This window comes from Maylandia zebra, linkage group LG10 (assembly GCF_041146795.1).
Source record: "Maylandia zebra isolate NMK-2024a linkage group LG10, Mzebra_GT3a, whole genome shotgun sequence".
Lineage (NCBI taxonomy): Eukaryota > Metazoa > Chordata > Actinopteri > Cichliformes > Cichlidae > Maylandia > Maylandia zebra.
In genome coordinates, this window is record NC_135176.1 from 26024630 (window position 1) to 26043888 (window position 19259).

The window sequence follows — 19259 nt, forward strand, 5'->3', positions numbered from 1 at the left end:
CTTAAGAAAATAAGTGTACTAAGTAAATATATAACCCAAGATTCAGTAGCTTATAGAACCATCTTTAGAAGCAATAACGTCAAGCAATTATTTCTTTATGACTTTATTAGTCTTTCATCAAGTTTATTTATAAACTTTTAGTTTATCCAGGTTAACTGGGTTTGTGGGAATTTGTTTATGTACAGGATAATTTGTTAAAAGAGATTTCACAACCTTATTTCTAGTATTCAAACATCACATTAACCTGTGAGTTGTGATGTATCATGAGCTGAACTGTAGCTAACATTCTGGTCTGTTTTATAGCATTTGTTGTTAATTGATTATCACTTTTTTATATGTAGTGTCATAACAGAGCATAACGTAACAGAAATATTAACACCTTGGATATATATGAAATCCTTTTCCTTTGTTTTGTATTTGGGTAACTGGCTTCATCCTCAAAGGAAGCTGCTTGTGTTTCATTTTACTGTAATAGATGCTAATTTGTTTGAACTTGCTCACAGTCGGTGGAATATTCATAAGACACACATCAAAGGAGCTGCAGTGATTACTTGTTAACGTTTATGCTTGTTGTATCGAAATGTACAAAAAGGTGTTTTTGAAGCTACAGCTATTATTGCTCACCATTTTTAACCATGCTGGTTTAGTTTATTCTGTAAGAATGAAAAACAAAAGCCATCAAAACAGAGACAATATCACACAAATCCCAAAATAAGTCTCTTGTCTTTCACAGCATCTGTCCATACTCATCCTAAGATGGTGTTTACAGTAGTAGTACAGTAGTTTCTTCTTTGGGCCCCAACTTTTTAAAAATGTCCTCAACTCATAAAATGACCTTGTTTCACTAAAAATAAATATCAAAACAAACTTCATTTCAATTTCCGTCACCTATAAGAATTTTAACAGCCTCAGTATCTCCTCTTTCCTTCATTGGCAGGCAGAGCCAAATGCAGTCTGTGCTGTCAGCAATATGGAAATGGCGTTATAAAGTGACTTTAACAGCTTGCTGAATAAGCCTGCTTAATTTGATTTTGTGTGTGCGTACAGACCCCACCACCATGGTGGAGCTTTGGAAGGAGTCGCCCCAGGGCTTGGTCAAAGAGGGGGATACTGTGGAGCTGCGTTGCCAGGGTGATGGCAACCCCCCACCGCACTTCATTTTCAACAAAGTAGAAGTAAGAATGGACGGCCTTTTCTCATCCTGCAAGTCCCAGAGAGAGAATGGGTGACACACAAGAGACATGTAGGGAATGTTTTTGATATGCATAGCTCACAGAGACCCATGTAGACATGAGTGTGCAAGGTCTATGAAGACTCTGTCAGCTCTGACCCTGCAGGTCCAGGCTGGGGTCTGAGACCAGAGGCCACAATGACAGGGCTCATGGGTAGGACTCATTCCCATGTCAGACACGCACTCATTGTACTTATAGACAATGAAAAACCTCAGCTCAGCCGAATTAAGAAAAGTTGAAGTGGCAGTGAGCTGAGTTTTTGTATTGTCCACTTTTGTCAACTTTTCTTAACTTGGCTGTCAGGGTTTTTTATTCGCGGTTGTTGACTTGGGCACATAAGAGTAATTGGAAAAGATTTTTTTCTGAGAAAATAAAGAAAAGTTCTCCATTTTGTTAAGCCATCATCGAGGTTACATGATTTATTCACACAGTAACAGCTAAAAACTCAGACAAGATGGTAAAAAAATGATGTCAGTCAAGCCGTTTGAAGTGTGGAACATCCATTGAATGATAAACAGAACTGTAAAATGAACTCTTTTGTTACAAGATCCTTACTGCACTGTCCTGATCATACTAGTATTTATGAAGGTGAAACAAAAATTTGTGTTCTTGACTCTAGCCAATTTCTGGAATTTCAGATAAACAGATCTTGAAAAGTTTTAATAACTCACCCCATCACTTTTAATGTCCATAAGACCTTTCATGATGTATTAACAGTTGTATCATAGCTGTATACAGAATGTTTTTGCACTGTAATGAATAATGCAACAGACATTATGTGCCTTTTAGTTTTGCTTTCTCGTATGTACACTTGGTAATTGTCTGGCCATATGTGCTTATTATTAATGGACTCACCCATAAATAGTGGGTGACTTTGTTGTTGTCCCTTCAGAAGATTTTGGTAAAGTTGGACAAAAAAATCAACTCTTTTTCTAAGTGACTGTCTGTCTAAGATAGCAGGTTACAAGAAAGGATCTGCTTTTAATTCATCAAATATTTGTGTTTAAAGTTACTAATTTTGAGTCTGTCTTTGGTCGTTCTCTAAGAGGACACAAAAGACTACTTGATTCACTAGAGGATTGAGGAAACTCTTTGCCAACCACAGATTCTGTTTTTGATAGATAAAAGTCAATTACTGCTTTTTTGCTTCCTGCCAATAATATTTTCAATTAGGCATTTATCTTTTTTTTTTTTTAATCAAGCCCAAATATGGTACAGTGAAGTCAAAGGCAAACTATTATTACCTGTTATTGCTTTTACACCAAAGTAAAATGTATTTAGATGAAAATTAAAATGAAAGTATTTGTTGCAGGAGCCTGATGTGAATTTCGAGAGCAGTAGGGATGTGTTGATCCTGTCATCAGTGTCACGGAAAGATAGCGGCACCTACCAATGTCACCCTCTGAAAGGCGATGGCGTCATGGAAGTCAAAGGAGAAGTGGAGCTCAAAGTGCATTGTAAGGAGCAACTTGATATGAATGGCATACATACTTACATATGGGAGGAAACAGTTTTGTACAAATGAAAGTTTACTAATAATTCTCAGGTTTCCCTCTAAACCTGAAGACTTTCTTTCTCTAATTTTAAATATTTTTTTCTTATATTATAGTAAGAAGCTCTGATGTTGATTTAAACTCGACATATCCTGTATTTACCACAAAGTAAATCTTTCTGCTTCTGCTAGAAAAAAGGCTTTTAATTTTAATTCTGTGTATTTTGTTCTACAGTACATGGTTTCTTCATTGCTGTTCTGGGTTTTTTGGGGGGATGTTAAGCTGCTGTTACTATTAAACCTTCAAAGCTGCCCAACAGCTCAATGGACGTAATTCCTGCCTGTCTTTGCAGACTTTTGAGTTTTGCATTTCTGTTAATTGGCAAGCTTGGCTTGCATATTTTTTGGTTCAAAACCAAGTTTAATTCACAGATTCTTTTACTCTGTTAATTACAGCCTGTTTTAAACTGTGTTTTCACATATCTTGTTTTGTCTCTTTTTCTTGTGTCCAGATTTGGATACAGCTGTTGTGGTACCAAAAGATGAAGAGTTAATGCACAAAGGAGAAGATCTGACTGCAACCTGCAATGCTCTGTCCTCCCGCTCAACATCTACTGTCTGGTACAAGGTATGAACCTTTAAAACACAACACTGAGTTTACAGCTGCTTCCTTTGATCAGAGTAAAAAAGAAAGAAACAGAAGTAAGTAAACATCACTGCTGTTCTAGTTCTCCTTGAAGGGAAGATACATTTCTGCGACTGTTCCAGTCTATTTAATAGATGAGATGATGTTTCTGTAGTAGCCACAGTGGATTGACCAGCTATCATAGCCTTTTTTTATGTTTGTGCATCTTTTCTGTGGATATGTATAGGATGGGATGGTGGTGGGTCGAGGGAACACGTTCCACCTGCAGAATGCCACCTATGAAAGAAGTGGGGTGTATAAATGTGAGGTGACGGTCCCCTCCCTGCCTAACCTGAAAACCAACGGTTTTGTTAAAATCATCGTCCAAGGTTAGTAATCCCCTGCACTGCTAGAACAACTTCCCATCACTTTTACTTGCAAGGAAATCGTTTTTCTTTTTTCCCCCCAATTTGATGTATTATATGTATATAATGTAAATGTGTGTGTATATATATATATATATATATATATATATGTATATGTGTATTAGGGGTGCAACGATACTCATATCGATATTGAACCGTTTGATACAGTTCTTTTGGTTTGGTACGCATTTATATCGAACAATACAATTTTTTTAGATTTATTTTATCAACTTTTCTTCTGACGATGCTGTCTGTGTTGAGAGCTCAGTGGATCTGCGTTCGACTACTCCGCCTAGGCTGTACTGTCGAGCGCAGATCCACTGAGCGCAGCACAAGCTAGCAAGACAGAAGCTAAGCTCGTTGCAACATGGCAAATTGAACCTCCCCCACCCTCATTCAGATCTGGACTTTGGAACTATTTTGGTCTAGCTTTTATTTTGCAAAGAGCCATTTCTCTGTAATAAACTCTCTTTTCCAAAGATGAGTGATTTCTCGATCAGATAGATTTATTTTTTTATTACTTTGTTGTTTCAGCAACATTAAATTTAAAAACTGTACTTTTGAGTTAAAATATATATTTATAAATTTAATAAATGACAAATTAAAAAAGCATGAACATTTTTTTGTATCGAAAAAATATCGAACTGTGACACCAAAGTATCAAACCGAACCGTGAATTTTGTGTATTGTTGCACCCCTAATATATATATATATATATATATATATATATATATATATATATATATATATATATATATATATATATATATATATATATATATAATGTATATGTGTATATAGAGGGAGAGAGAGTTATGTAGACACCCTACAATAATACAGAGAAAACAACAACAATCACACAACCTTGGCAGTGACATTGATGACATTGGAAAGGAGAAACCTTTTTAATATTTGGTATAACCAGGCTCACAGAGGGGCTAACCTCTGCCTGATTGATGGTGAGTTGGGGGAGACAAGACAAAAGACAGACTGTGGAAAAGGGCCAGAGATTAATAATAACTAATACAGAGTAGTTTATAAAGGCACAGAATGAAAAGAGGTGAGTGAAGAAGAAACATTTGTCCATCATGGGAAATTCCCAGAAGCTTAAGGCTATTGCAGCTTAACAAGGGTGGGTTCGGTCTCACCTGATCCAGCCTTAACGATATGCTAACTAACTATCTATCCGGTCATCACGAATCCTACTTCCAGGCCTAAAGTAGTCTGCGTTTAATATGGCTTTTGTGTCGCTAACATGTTTAATGTTATGCATTTTCTTCTATTTAATCTCAAAAAGCTCCTAAAACAGTCAGTGATCACTGTTGACCTCCCTTGGCTTTTATTACCGCTAATCATTTATTTAAGCTCAGTTTTTAAACCCTTAGGATGTAACTACAGCCCAGCCCATGCAGCAGTATATGAATGACTAACCTCGTATTGTGGATGGATTATCTCAGTTGTTCTCCTGGCTGAAGTTTGGTCCTTTTACAGCATCCTGCCATGCGATTACATTTGTTCCTGACCACCGAGAACACTCACGTTAACTTTTATCGAGTGGAAAAAAAGTTAGCTTGTTTATATTATGCTAACATAGCTGTGTCGCTAGCGGTCAGGTAGCACATCATTATATACCAGCTAGCCAAACTTCAGTAACCCTACAAACGTCACTGCTGTTTAGTTTTCTGTCTTCAGTTATGTTGGAAGTGATAACAGAGCTGTACGTTTTAATTTGTTTCTAAAACCCCGCAGTCAGGACATGCTATATTGTATTTAGATAGAAGCTAGCGAGCTAACTTCCTGCTAACTTCTAACTCCGTTAAAGGTCATAAATTCCATTTTCATGGATGCCTGGATGTTAAACTCAATTGTTACACCTGGTAGAGCAGAACGCTGATCATTTTATTAAAGATGAAAGACTTTAGACAGTTTTTCAACTCTCAGTAATGCTACTGGTTGGATGGTTTAGTGCGATCCACAGATTGGGTCCCAGTGGAGAGCCAAGAAAATGATGAAACGTGACTAAAAAGAAAAAATAATAATAATAACGACAAACCAATGGGAAATAAACAATATTAGAGTGAAAATTAGGTGAGGTTGGAAAATTGTAATAAAGATAAATCAAAGTAACTTAGTTTCTCTGAGAAGACATGTTTGGTTGAGGGCGTCTTTCACACTTGGTTGGCACCATGCTAGTGTTAGAGAACGTCTACTGACAGATGAAGTGCTCGTACTGAGGGCTGTTGACATCCAACTGAAGTCACAAGACAAGCTTATGCAAGACTTCCTGTGCTTTTTTTCTTCTTTTCTTTAGATTGTGGTTTGCTCCACTCAAAAAAAGTCATAATTTCCCCCCATTTAACCAACTTGCTGCTATTCATGGGCCTTGACTGTGTCACACTCATAATTTCCACCATCCTGCAACTGCATGAATTGACTCAAAGGTTCAGTTTTAAGGTTTTTGAAAAGAGTGTACAAATTACTACTGTAGCTATTTAGCAATTGTTTCTTAGCATTTTGTGCAGTTATATATTGCAGTAATAATGGATGTTGGTAACTGGTAACTGTTAGTCAGTCAGCCCGTAGTTGAAAGCAGAACTAAAGCGAGTGAAAATCAACTTAATTTAGTAAACTATTCACTTTACAAACTGTGACCTCTTGGGTGACAATTGTGCAACTTCAACTTTACCATCCCTGCAACCTCGTAATGTGGATGTTTTTGGTTTCTAAAACAGGACTGTTATCTCTGTGCCTGAGAATCGAGCTTTTACACACCATTTGTAAAATACTCGAGAAATGACCCCGAGGAGCTCCATTCTAGATTGCAAATGTGCAAATCACTCAGACAACACATTAAAGAATTTTCCCCATTTGTTTGGGTAGAGCAGATAATTATGTGGAGAATTCACAGCAGTCATGTGTTCTGCCTTTGGCATGCTCTAGTCAGACACCACCCCGCGCTGAAAAGTATTTTCAGCGTGCAGAATGCATCGAGCTTTCTGTGTTCTGTGTCCTGCATCTGTTGGATTTGAGAAAAGAGCGCTTTGGGCAACTTCAGACTTGATTTGCATTCTTCAGAGTTCACATATCAAGTCATGTCAATTTTATTCATATAATGCATTTTATAACTATTAGTTGACCCCAAGTGTTTTCTAGGTCTCCAAAAAAAAGAACAATTTCAGAATAAGTCAAAAATAAAAATAAATATATACCTAATAATAATAATATTAATAATAATAATACATTTTATTTATAGGCGCCTTTAAGACCCTCAAGGTCTCCTTACAATAACACAAGAACAATAGCAGCAATAAAATATAATAAACATGGCAAAATAAAATTTAGACATAGGGTTAAAAAAACCCCACAAACTCTAATAGTGGTGGAAAAACTGTTGAAATTGAAGAGCGACAAATGTTTGACTAAAATAGGCAGTTTTGAGGTTTTAGAGGTGACGTACAAGCGTCATTGATTGCACAGGTTGTTACATGGGCTGGCAGACTACTCTAGAGTCTGGGGGCAATAACAGCAAAGCCCTTTAGTTTCTCTGAGAGAAGTTATTGAGAGGAGGACCTATGTGACCTGGAGGGAAAAAATGAATTGTGAAAACAGCATTAGATATGTGGACATGTTTTTGTTGCACTCTCTTTATTGGTCATGACTTGCTCCCTCTGTTTTTACATCCCTCTGATTTGCCCTGAAAACTAATTACAGTAAATGTCAGCCAAGTGATGGGATTTGTGGTGATTCTTAGAACTTAAACTAGAAAGACTTCATTAAGGCTGTGAGAGTTTGACCGTGTTGTCACTGACATGTAATGATCTTCATTTCTTTATGTGTGCTTCTAGGTGGTCCTGAACTGGTGGGTTCAGAGGAGGAGGTCCAGCTAGATGAAGTGGAAGGCAGGGTGGTGAACCTGAGCTGTGAGGCTCTGGGCAATCCACTGCCAAGCATCTCCTGGAACATCACTGGCAGCCAGGTACTTAGTCTGCCTCGCAGTGCAAACTTACTTCACAGTGGGAGATGACATTTGTCCTACAATGTTCATGTTCAGTCGAAGCTAGCTCGATTTGTTATGATTGTTTACATGTCACGATGATGCTAGCATTTATTACAGTATTCTCAAACAGCTTTAGTCCAGCTTTAGTTAGTGTGTTTGTGTGTCTCCACAGAGCTGGCATGAAGTGGATAAAAAAACACATAAGCACATGACTCACAGCGTGGTATCGGTCAAAGTCACCTCGGACATCACCGCTGAGTGCAACGTTTCCAGTGACAGGGGCTCTGGCGTCAAGATTTTCAAAATCAAAGCCAGTAAGTGCCTCTCTCTCACTTACACCAGAACACTATAACTATGACTTCATTTACATATATGTTTTCCCAATGCTAACCTTTGCTCCAGCATGCTAGTTTGGAAACTCTCGGTGCTAAAGAGCTTTACAAGTTTTCTTTCATCTTTTAGCTCGTTTAATTCCAGCTTGCATTCCCATTTGACAGGACTGTTACACACAGTGCCACAACTCTTGCACAATATTTGGCTCCTGGCTAATTAAGGGAGTTAAAAAGTACAGCTATGAAGAGGACAGAATTTTCTGACCTCTTCCAGGCAGCATCAGTGCTGAAACTTAAAACTTATTTTGCTTTTCAAGTCTAAATGAATGAACATCATTAGCTCGCCCTGGTTCTAACATTAAATCTTCAAATACATTTTCCATTTACTTACTAGCCGCCTGCTCTGTAATAACTGTGCAAAAGGAAAGATTGGAAACATGGTTTTTCCAGAAAACATTTATTTTCCTAAATCTAATCAGAAGTCATTTGCTCAGTATTCATAATGCTGATTCCTTTTATCCGTGCAGTTGGAGAAATGAAACATTTTGTAGAGGCACTGCTGGTGTGTTGATTATGCTTTGTGAATTCACATATGGAGAAAGCCCTCAAACATCTTCTTCATACTTTTTCTTAATCATTAGTAACGTCCCAGTGCACAACGTTAGTGTCTGATTTCCTTCGTATTTGCACATTGAAAATACACGACTTTCAAAAACACGCTGGACTTTCAACATGAATATTATAATAAAAAACAATAAAATAAGCAATATAGAGAAAATGTGGTACAAATATATGTGGTGATGTTTGCGTGCATACATGTCTGCAAAGAAGAGTCTCAGGGTACTGTGAGATGATATAAAACAAGCAGATGACTTTTTAGTATTAAATAGATTAAATGCATTTTTCAGGCACTTTGAGGACACACCAAAAAATTGATTGTCACATTTTAACCAAACATCACTACTTCTCATGCACTATAATTGTAACTCAGCGTGGGTCTTTCTTATTTGATGAACTTATTGCAGCCCCCAAATCATTCAAGGTTTGGTGAACTTTCCCTCCTCCTCAGCCCAAGAAGCCCAGGCCTAACATGTCTTCTGTTTTTGTTTTTTTTTTGTTTTTTCAGAAGACCCGTTAGGCCAGAATGCATTCATGAGGTGAAGCTATTAACTCCCCCATCCATAAAAAATCAAAAAAACACACCTGCTTTAAATTTGACCAATCTCACCTTTAAAGTCATTCCTTGGGCAGAGCTTCCCAAATCCCTTTCCTCCCTCTTTAAAATCTCTCTCTGGAAGTTAGGTTTGAAGGACAAAGTTACAGGGACTCGAGTAGGGTGAGTGATGACTGAAAATGGCTTAGAGTGGTGCACACCACTTGCTCACGTGGTTTCCTCGTGAAGTTTGGTTTTTATAATCTTACCCTTAGCAATTAATTCATATTGCAAATGAATGTGCTGAGCATGCTCCTGGTCATGCTCCTGACTGAAGGCTTGTACTAATCTGCTCCAGAGCAGGTTAGTTCTAGATTAGGGATAAACAAAGTCAGACTTCTAGTCACAGATAGCAAAAGGGTTTAAAATTTTACAGTAGCATCTAAAGTCTCTGTCTGTGTCTCCTTCTGTAAGAAATATAGATGCAGCTCTATTCCTTGACAGAATAAAGCTTTCTTTTGTTTTATTGTCCGGTCCACCTCGACAGTCTCTGTGATAGTAAAATGTGTCCTCTTAAGGTACTTGCGGATGTTACATGACATTTGTGACACGGATGTCACACAAAGGCTTTATGATGACACCTCGTATCAGACTTAATTTGAATGAATGTCAGTGGTAATGATTGTTAAGAGGTTTAGACCACAGTAAATACATCACACCTTAGTTTATCACATAAATGCAGTGATTCTTACCTATTTTGGCTTCTCAGAAAATTACACGTCTCCCTATGATTACTGATAAAAAGGTTCTCATGGATTCTTGGATATCATGGATATTTTCAAACATATCTTTGAAAAACCAAAGTATTTCTTTCTTTCTTTTTTTAACATCTCTTTAAGTCTTGTGATTGCTTGAAGGCTGCTGCATTAAACCTCAGATTTAGATCGAAGTAAAAGAAAAAAAAAGCACATTCAGTTGAATAAAACGAAAGAAGCCTGCAGCTACCAAACTGAACTCAATAACTGGTAGCTATGTTTTAAACAATATCTGAAACTTTCCCTTGTTCCAGCTAATAAACTGATCTTTGTTTAAATGATCAAATATCTAACAAGTGAAAAATCCCTGCTCCGGTCCAAGGAGGAGACACAAATCCCTCGGGGTTTGTGTCGAGAAGGGCATCTGGCGTAAAAGTCTGCTAAATCAAATATGTGGAGCTACCCGCTGTGGCGACCCCTTGTGAATAAGGGCGCATGTTAAAGTAGCTTTTTGAACATCTTTGAGTGACTCATTATTGATTCTTTGAAAAGTGCTTTGCATGCTTCAGAAACTTGTGTTACACAGTCCAAGTAGATTTTTATAATAAATGAAAAGAATCCAGTTAAATCTGAGTGTCTGTGTGTGCTCTGCGGATGTTGGTAGACATGAACAGCTACCCGCTCTAAGTTTTGTTCTACTTGTTCACAGTTCCCAGGGTCACCACAACTGCTCCCTTCACTCCTGGTAAGATTATTGCCCTTCAGTCTCTTCTTGTTAAAGACGCCTATTTTTCTTTCGTTCACTTTCTATCAACTTGTGTCTCAGTTTTCACGCTTTTGACTTAAGTTTTGTGTGTGCCAGTGAAGGGTTGGATGAGTCCATACATTATTTATCAATCCTTTTCAGTGACTCGATACGAGTCCTGTCTTTGGTTCGCTGGCAGATCTTTGGGATGGCCTGTGGGCACATTAAATATTCTGTTTGATATAGACTAAAAAATCGTAACACCAGCAAATTCAAGCACAGCAGAAGCTAGAATGGTACGTAGACCAAACACTCTGCCCTGGTACAAATACTATTTATTTATACCAGAATTTTTAAAACAAATAAAATAACTTATTAAACACTAAAAACAGACACTGTCTCACTTTTACTGACTTTTCCAGACACCCCTCTTGTTTTACAGCAGATTTTTACATACCTGGAAAATTTGCACTTATTTGTGGCGAGGGGCATTAAAGTAATTTTCTGACGTTATCTGAGCAGTCACTGTTAAATCTTCATCGGCCCTATGGGCCATACAAAGGAACCAAAACAACAGTAAAAAACCCAGTGTGTGCTCCATTTAGGGTAGAGTGCTCATAGGAAGTAAATTCTTGTTTACTTTTATTTACTGCGTTATCGGGAGCTGTAGTTATCTCACATGGAGATTGGCTGGACTCAAAATACTGCAGTTATGTGTATTTTTAGAGTGAATTAACACTATGCACCGTGTTTGGTGTGCTTCCCAATTTTTATATGGATTCAGGACACTCGTGGATATTTCAGTGGATGAAATGCAAAAAAAATATCATGACCTTTGAATTCTGACTGTGAAGTGTGTCCACGGGTATAAAAACACCTGAAGAAGTCCTCAAAACTAACTTCTTAGTAGTTCTCCCTTACATTGGATGGCTTTGGATGCATCTTTCTCTAGGAAAGCAGAATAGAAAGATAATAGTATCACTTTATTCTAATCCTTCTGCCCATGTCACCTCTCTGTCCATGTCTTTGCACGCTGAGTGTCTCATTCACATTGTTTGTGCAAAATTATGTTTCAGTGCCAAAGGTTATATAGCCTCTCATCCCACGCACCTATGCAAAGGTTAAGAATTCTATTAAAGAGGCTATTAAGCCACTTGGTTAAATTTGTAGTTTTTACGTTGTCGTAGATGTTGTTGTTGTCGTTGTTGTTGTCGTTGTTGTTTGGAGATAAACGTGACACAAAGAGCTGTCATCTTTATTGCAATGAGTATATATTCAGAAGGCTTAGAGCAGTGCAGTCGAGGGAATTTATACAAACTACAAAATTTATTTGAGATTTAAACTGAGAAATTTGGAGTTAGATTTGGGAACACATGACTGTGGAAGCGTTTAATTGTTTTTTATTTTATTAAAAGAACAGAAAATGCAGATCAGTTTATAACCACCTGGCCTTGTTGCTAGTTTTGTAGTCATAGAAGACCCGGACAATACAATGAACTGACACAGAGAGACTACACAGATGTACCAGTGGCTGTATGATATGTAGCAAAAGTTTTTTTAAAGACTTTTGATTAAAAGGAAAGGATGTAAGCTTTTGTATTACATATTTATGCATCAGATAACGATTGTTGCTATTGTGAGTTACAAATACACTAAAATTAATGAGTAACAGGGCTGTGGGATGCCAGTGATGGCATGGTGCCTCTGTTTCTGATGCCTTCAGTGCCCACTGATTGGACTATGCCTGCCTTCACTTTTATTTCAGCTACTAAACCGGTAAAGTTTTATCACTGCATCACTATTCCATTGACAGGATTGGTCACAGACAGACCAGCATATAAACACCCCCAAAGTACTTAAAACAACATTTGTGATAGTTACCGCTACATGAGGTGTCTAAGACATTTTTTGATGATGGCATGCAACCAGGCAAGTCTTATGAGGTGAGAAAAAGCCATCAAGGAATGCTATTTCGGACTTGAAATGACACATTGAGTCAAAATACAATATTACCCTGGAAGAATTTGTTTTTCCTTTAAAATATTCGTATTATTTCCCACCAGTCTATTACTTCTTACAAATGCTGTTCCAGTAGACTTCGACGTGATAATACAGCTCCCCTACATTCTGGATGGATAATGCAATTCAAATGAAGTCAATTATTAGGGCTACGGGTCACAGATGCTGAGCAAAATAAATGATGATTATAAATGAATGAATAAAGGATTTTTCATACAGTCCTGCTGCACTGCAGCGTCCACTGCCAGTTAAATGATAGAGACAATATAATAGACATAATTTCACAGTCAGTTAATTATTTCTTACGCGTAAAGAGAAGAACTTTGTTAAATAAACTACTTTGTAGCAGAGCAGCAAGTAATGCAGTATGTAAATACACCCCATTATACTTCCTTATAGTTACAGGGTTTTGCAAGAGATAAGTTAAAGAGAAGAATAGTAGAAAACGCTGCCGTTACAATAATGTTTACACTTTAAGTCCCTGGTAGAGCTTTAAAATTCACAACACCACACATGTGACACCGTCTTTCTGTTTCATATTCATGTTGTTAAAGTCTAAGCTGTACAAGCTCCTCCGGCGACTGCAGTGATGTTATGAAACAGGCACGAAAGCACTGAGTGATTTAAAGTAAATCATGTATCTTCAGTGTAGTGTGATTGTTATGTGCAGGTTGAACCAGTAAACAGAAACGTTATTGATAAAGTTAACTAGGTTAACCTGATTAACCTTTTAGATGAACCTATGATCAGTGTGTCCTCTGTCTGTGTTTTTGTGACGCAGAGGGCAGTGGGGTGATCATTGTAGTGATCATAGTGTGTCTGCTGCTGCTGGCCTTCCTTGGCAGTGTAATCTACTTCCTGCACAAGAAGGGAAAAATCCCCTGTGGACGCTCTGGCAAGCAGGAGATGTAAGTATTGTCTCTACTCATTCTGCTTAAAGGTGACCGATTGTGCTCATTCTTACACTTAAACTTTATAACTTGCTGCCCATGGCAAACAAAATGTAAGGTGGAGCTTCTGTGCTCACGGGCATCACATGTCCCTGATATTAGTATATTAGCAACGTCTGCATCATAGAGATAAAAGAGTTGAAAAAACAGGCTGAAACAGGCTATCTAGAGCAGTCTGAAGCCTCCAGCTACTCTGTGAGGGCCAGATTTACTAAATAGGCCCTAAAGAGCATTGACAGGTGTGGCTAGTTTTCTGGGTGATTTATAAAAGTTGTGCTGCTTTCTAACACCCAGGTTGTTTCTTTATCAATATAAAGCACAAAACATGCTTTTTCTGTGTTTAATATCAACTCAATTAAATTGCACATCGTAGATGTTTGTAAATCAGTTTGTGCACTTTATTTAAATATTTTTCTCCCTATATTTTGCATCTTGAAAAGGGAACTGACAGGGATACATTTGCAACAGGGTCACGGTCACGCAATCGTGCCACTACGCTGCCAACAATATTTTTTACGCCTGCATCCAGTTTGCACTGTTGCAACGTGTTAGTAAATGTGTACACTATATATTTTTTATTATATATTTTTGGGTTTACACTCTCGCCATTTATCTAGCCATCCATCCAGTTTTTCTTCCAAATGATTAAGTAATTCTGTGATTTTGGCTCTCTAAAACACATGCATGCTAGGTTAAGCAGTGATTCTGAATTGGCTGTAAAGTGAAGTGCTTCAAGTGTAAAAAATAAAGGACTATTTGAGTCGTGTGTAAGATTAGTATGTTCTATAAAAGAAGGAAAAATGGAATTACTGAGTCTATGAAACCAGAGGTAAACTGTCTAAATTGGAATTTGCCATCATATCAAGCCCAGCACTGATGCCTGGGCCTTTAGCCATGACATACATGTCCCAACATCTCTTTCTGTCGTCAGCACCAAAGAGAAGACCACCAAAGATGAGATTGTTGTGGAGATGAAGACCAACACAAAGAATGAGGAAGCCGTCCTCCTAAAGGCTGTCAACGGAGACAAAAAGGGTCCTAATGACCAGGTAACTATTGTTGTGGATGAACAGTCACAATTTACACTCAACTTCTATGTATAGCCAGTAATTTTGTGTGAACCATGACTGCAGTTTTCATTTCATCAAACACCAACAACAATTTTTGTAGTGACAGCATTTTTAAAACTGCCATCAAATGCCTTTATTCTGTGAAGATTTAACATAACTGCCAAGGCTGTGGAAGTTGAAAATTGTCTATATTGTGGTTAATTTCACATGTTTGGTAGCTGTTCAGTTAAACTTAAATGTTTGATCCAAGTTAGACATTTGTGCCGTCGCATTCTGGGTAACATTCAGGGCTGCACTGAATGTGTGATAAATATAGAATAACAGTCATGTAGTGCATGCAGCTGGAAACAGGATTTATTCAGTGTGATCACTGGACTGAGAGGAGTATCTGAGAAGCTGACGCTCTCCTCTTTGTCTCCGGTGAAGCCCCTGTGAAGATGTGCAGCAGACAGCAGGATAAATGAAGCCGGCAGTGGGTGTGTGTTGGAACAGCAGAGGCAGGAGACGCTCCCACTGACCTGATACCTGCAGAGTAACACCACCTCACAGTCTGGACGTTCGACCCACCGTGCTTTGTTCACAGCAGTATTCAGATGATCGACACAGAACTGCAACCATACATGCACATTACACTCACACACGCACACACATTAACACACACAGGTATGTACATAGAGATCTGTATTTTCTTTTGAGTGAATGTTTTCTTCCATTCATTAGTTCTTGTACTACTTCCTGAAACTGTGTTCAGCTCTTTGCTGTTGTTCAGTGTGTATGATGGCATCTTACGTGCATCATGTTATTTTATTTTTTGTTTTTATCAAAGTGTATATATTATATATATTTTGTTATTTAAGGAATTTGGCACTCAGATTTTCATTTCATGGCAGCGTCTGGGTCTTGTGCATGTTGATCCGTGTTCATGGTTCCAGGTGATGTTTAAGGCAGGACGTGTTGTCAGAGACCAAATGATACAGTCATACTGAGAGGGTGTCAGTGTGTTTGACTTTAAGAAAAGGACGAGTAATTTCAGCCCGAATCGATGATCATCAGCAGGTTAATCCCAACACTAATTTGAGCGTCAAAACGACACAACACACTGGCAGCTTCTTTGGAAACTGCTGTCAAGCTCGTGTACTGTTTGTAAATACATGTTTGTACAGACTTGCTAGTGGTGGCCTTGAACTATTACTGAAGGTGAAAAGGTCAAAGGTTAGAGATCTGCTGTGCCTATGTTTTTGAGAATACATCATACACTGAATTTGTTTGTTTGCTGTTTGCTTTGTGTTTCCACTGAGAGCTAGTTGCCTGAAAAGGCGTCCCAGTGTTTTTGCATGTGTGAGTCCAGACAACACACACGCTGCAGATACTGTTTTCCAGTCTGGCTGCAGGCTCTGCGCTTTTTTCCCCCCTCAGGCAGCCACACTTTTTGTTTTTGTAGACTTTGAGAAATTATATGCGAAGACCTGAGATTTGAACATTTAGTTTTCTGGTCAGCATTGTGCCAGACTGATTAAAATAATCTTGGCTTGGCATTACCATTAAACTATCACAAACCTTCAACAAAAATAAATTGCAGACATTAAGATTTCTGTTATGGACTGCCAAACTAAAGCAAGTGCTTTTTTTTCAAACCTTGAAATATCAGTCTACAGTTTGTCATTTTGGAGGAGAACGGCTTGAACAATCTTCAGCAAACCCAGAAGTCTGAAAACTAAACATTACTGATTTTCTGAACATATTTGGAAGACTCTTCTCACAGTGTTTAAAAAACAGTATCCAGAAATGATGAGCTGCTTCTCCTCGACTCATTTGTACAATGTAAACAAGAGTTTATGCCTCCATTCTTCTGTACACAGCAACACGTTGATTTGTTTCTTGAAAAATATCTTCAAAGCTTTTTGAAACACCTTCAACGATTTATATTTCAGTAAGTGCTCAACTCTGTTACTCCCATGTAATTATAGTACATGAGGCAGAAACTGTGGCTAACCTTAAACACTCTGTACAAATGCAGTCCGGCTGCCTGATGAGGGAAAAGAGGCAAAAATATTGGTGTGCTCCTTTTTTTGGCCCAGTGTTGTGAATATTGCTCACTGTGTACATCATTGTGAAAAAGATACACTTTGTTGCTGAGAGTGCTACATTGCCCCAATGACTTGCAACATTAACAAAGTAGTGATGTGTTTTCTGTTATCTGCTTTTGGTTTGTGTCTTTTTTTTGTACCACTGAGCTGAAGTTGGAAGAAATATCCAGGTACAGGTTGTCCTCAGGCAATAACTGTCATTATGGTTTAGAAAAGCTGCACGAAGCCATAACGCCGACAGTGTCCTGTGTGCAGTGAAACATTTCTGATTCTGTTTTGTTGCTCTGGATTTTTTTCACTGGTGGGGAAAAAAATGTTGTGTTCTTTCTTTTTCTCTACGTGTGTAAATTGAGTACTGTACATGTGATTCTTTGAGCTTGCATTTTTTTATATTTTTCGCAAGAAAATAAAGCCAAATAAAGTTTCATTTAAAGTTTTCATTTAAAGTGTTATTACTTTTGCAGAGGTATAAGGGAGCTCTGAAGTGAGAGCCCAGAGGCTAAATATGAACCCCAGCAAATGTGAGCTCAGTGTGTTAGCTCTGCACAGTCCCACAGTGAGAAGACAGGAAGGAGTGCAGCCTCCAAACCGCTGTCAGCACGAACTGGAAGTGACTCCAACAGTAGCTCAGATTTCCAGCTGGAGTCTGGAAGGAGGCAGGTCAGAAAACAAAGCTCACATCTGCAATGAATTCAGGCAGCGTTAGCTCATGTAGCTGCAAATCAAATCAGCCATTCTCTCTTCATTTAGTGTAAAGCCTCCAAAGGAGGCGCTGCCACCATGATTACGACTCGGTACTTTGGCTTTGTCTTGCATTTTTGCTGCTTGGATGGATTGCTGCCTGTGACGGGTTTTTTTGAGGGAAAAGCGCAAAAGTACATCATATTTTCTACACTGAAAGTTTGTGCTTTAAGCATTTAGTGTTTATTTAACAGTGGGGGAACAACACATAGGAACCCAGTGAGCTGGTTTGTTTCAGAGGTTCTTAATAGGTTTGATGTCTGAGTGTAAATTCAGAACCCAAATCAGAAATAAATTGTGTGTGATTGGGTGCCTCACAGGAAAAATGCACACTGAACATTTTAAGCACAGTGTTAGTTCAGGCTGTGATGGCTCAGCAGACACCCTTTTACACATCCAATAGGCATCTCTCACACAGATTGCAGTATTTAACCTGCTCAAAGCAAGCTACTTTGCAACCCACATCAGCTCCTCTGTTTCTCAAATACAGTTGAAGATTTAAAACAAACACCTTTTGTCAATCTTAGCCATACTTACGTGATGGCAGAAGATTTATCATGCAATTTTTTCCCCCCATTTATCCCAGAGTTATCCCCGCAGTGTACAACGTTGACAGGTCAACAACAGAGATAAAGCTATTTGCACATGAGCAATGTAGAATCACTACTTAACATAACCCACTAAGTGGATATCTTTAGGAAACTAGAGTACTCAGAACCCCTGGAGACATGAGGAGAACCTGCAAACTCCATGCAGAATGGCCCTGGCCAGATGGTGGATTTAAACCACCCCATGAAGTACAAAAGAAACTGAATGAATGAAATGTGCAGCCGTTGTCATGCATACCTTTATACACATGTAGGCTGCTGGGTATAATGTTACAGGAACGTTTTCTAATGCAAAAAACTGACAAAGCCATATTATAACTTTGTCTAGATAATAAGCAGGAGGCAGATGTTACTCATGGAAAAAGACTTAAAAATGTTATTTAAGATAAATCTCAGAACCTCGACGAGTAAAACTAAAACTGTCTGCATGCAGAAACAGTGGAACTTGTGTTTAAACATGTGAGAACCTAACTTTTAAAACATGTATTCACCTCCAGTGTCCCATAACTGTAACATAATTCATAGCACAGTGGTTGCAGCTCACCTTTAGATTAATAAGTTGCCTGCAGTGACTCTACAGTCGCCTTCAACTCTGCTGAACCCTTTTTGATCTTTTAATTTGTCGAGTACACTCTCATTAATCTCGCTTCAGGCAGAATTGTTCAGTAATTGAGTCTGATAAAAGCAGACAAACCAAGTTCTCTAGCAGTAAACAAAGGAGAAATAGCAGCTCCTCCTGGAGTTTGTGGAGAACGTTGGCTTTACTTTCAGCATGTAGCCAGAAACATAACCGCTAATGAATGCAGAATAATGCAGCAGTAAATGTTTGGAGACCCACTACGTTTACAAATGTGATGCACTGCAGATGACAGTCTTGCAGCGTACTGTCAAGTCTTAAAATTGTTATTGCAGGATCGTTTCATTAGCGTGTCCCATAAAGTTTGATAAATGCAAATAACCTGATGCTCAAACACATTAATAGAGAATCTGTTTGCTTATGTCTAGTGACAAACCACACAGATCAAATG

General features: G+C 38.2%; 1 protein-coding gene across 3 annotated transcripts in view; it reads left to right on the plus strand.

The window, feature by feature from the left end:
* Positions 1-17315, plus strand: part of mcama (melanoma cell adhesion molecule a) — a 60275-nt gene extending 42960 nt beyond the window's left edge. For 2 of the 3 annotated variants that reach the window (XM_004573482.5, XM_076889397.1), the window contains exons 7-16: positions 1048-1175; positions 2545-2689; positions 3237-3352; positions 3597-3738; positions 7620-7750; positions 7944-8085; positions 10721-10756; positions 13557-13683; positions 14657-14774; positions 15222-17315. In XM_004573482.5, coding sequence (XP_004573539.1) covers positions 1048-1175; positions 2545-2689; positions 3237-3352; positions 3597-3738; positions 7620-7750; positions 7944-8085; positions 10721-10756; positions 13557-13683; positions 14657-14774; positions 15222-15230 — 1094 coding nt within the window. In that variant the 3' untranslated portion in view covers positions 15231-17315. The remainder of the gene's footprint in view (positions 1-1047; positions 1176-2544; positions 2690-3236; positions 3353-3596; positions 3739-7619; positions 7751-7943; positions 8086-10720; positions 10757-13556; positions 13684-14656; positions 14775-15221) is intronic. The other variant, XM_004573483.5, reaches the window with a different exon arrangement.
* Positions 17316-19259: the final 1944 nt, after the last annotated feature.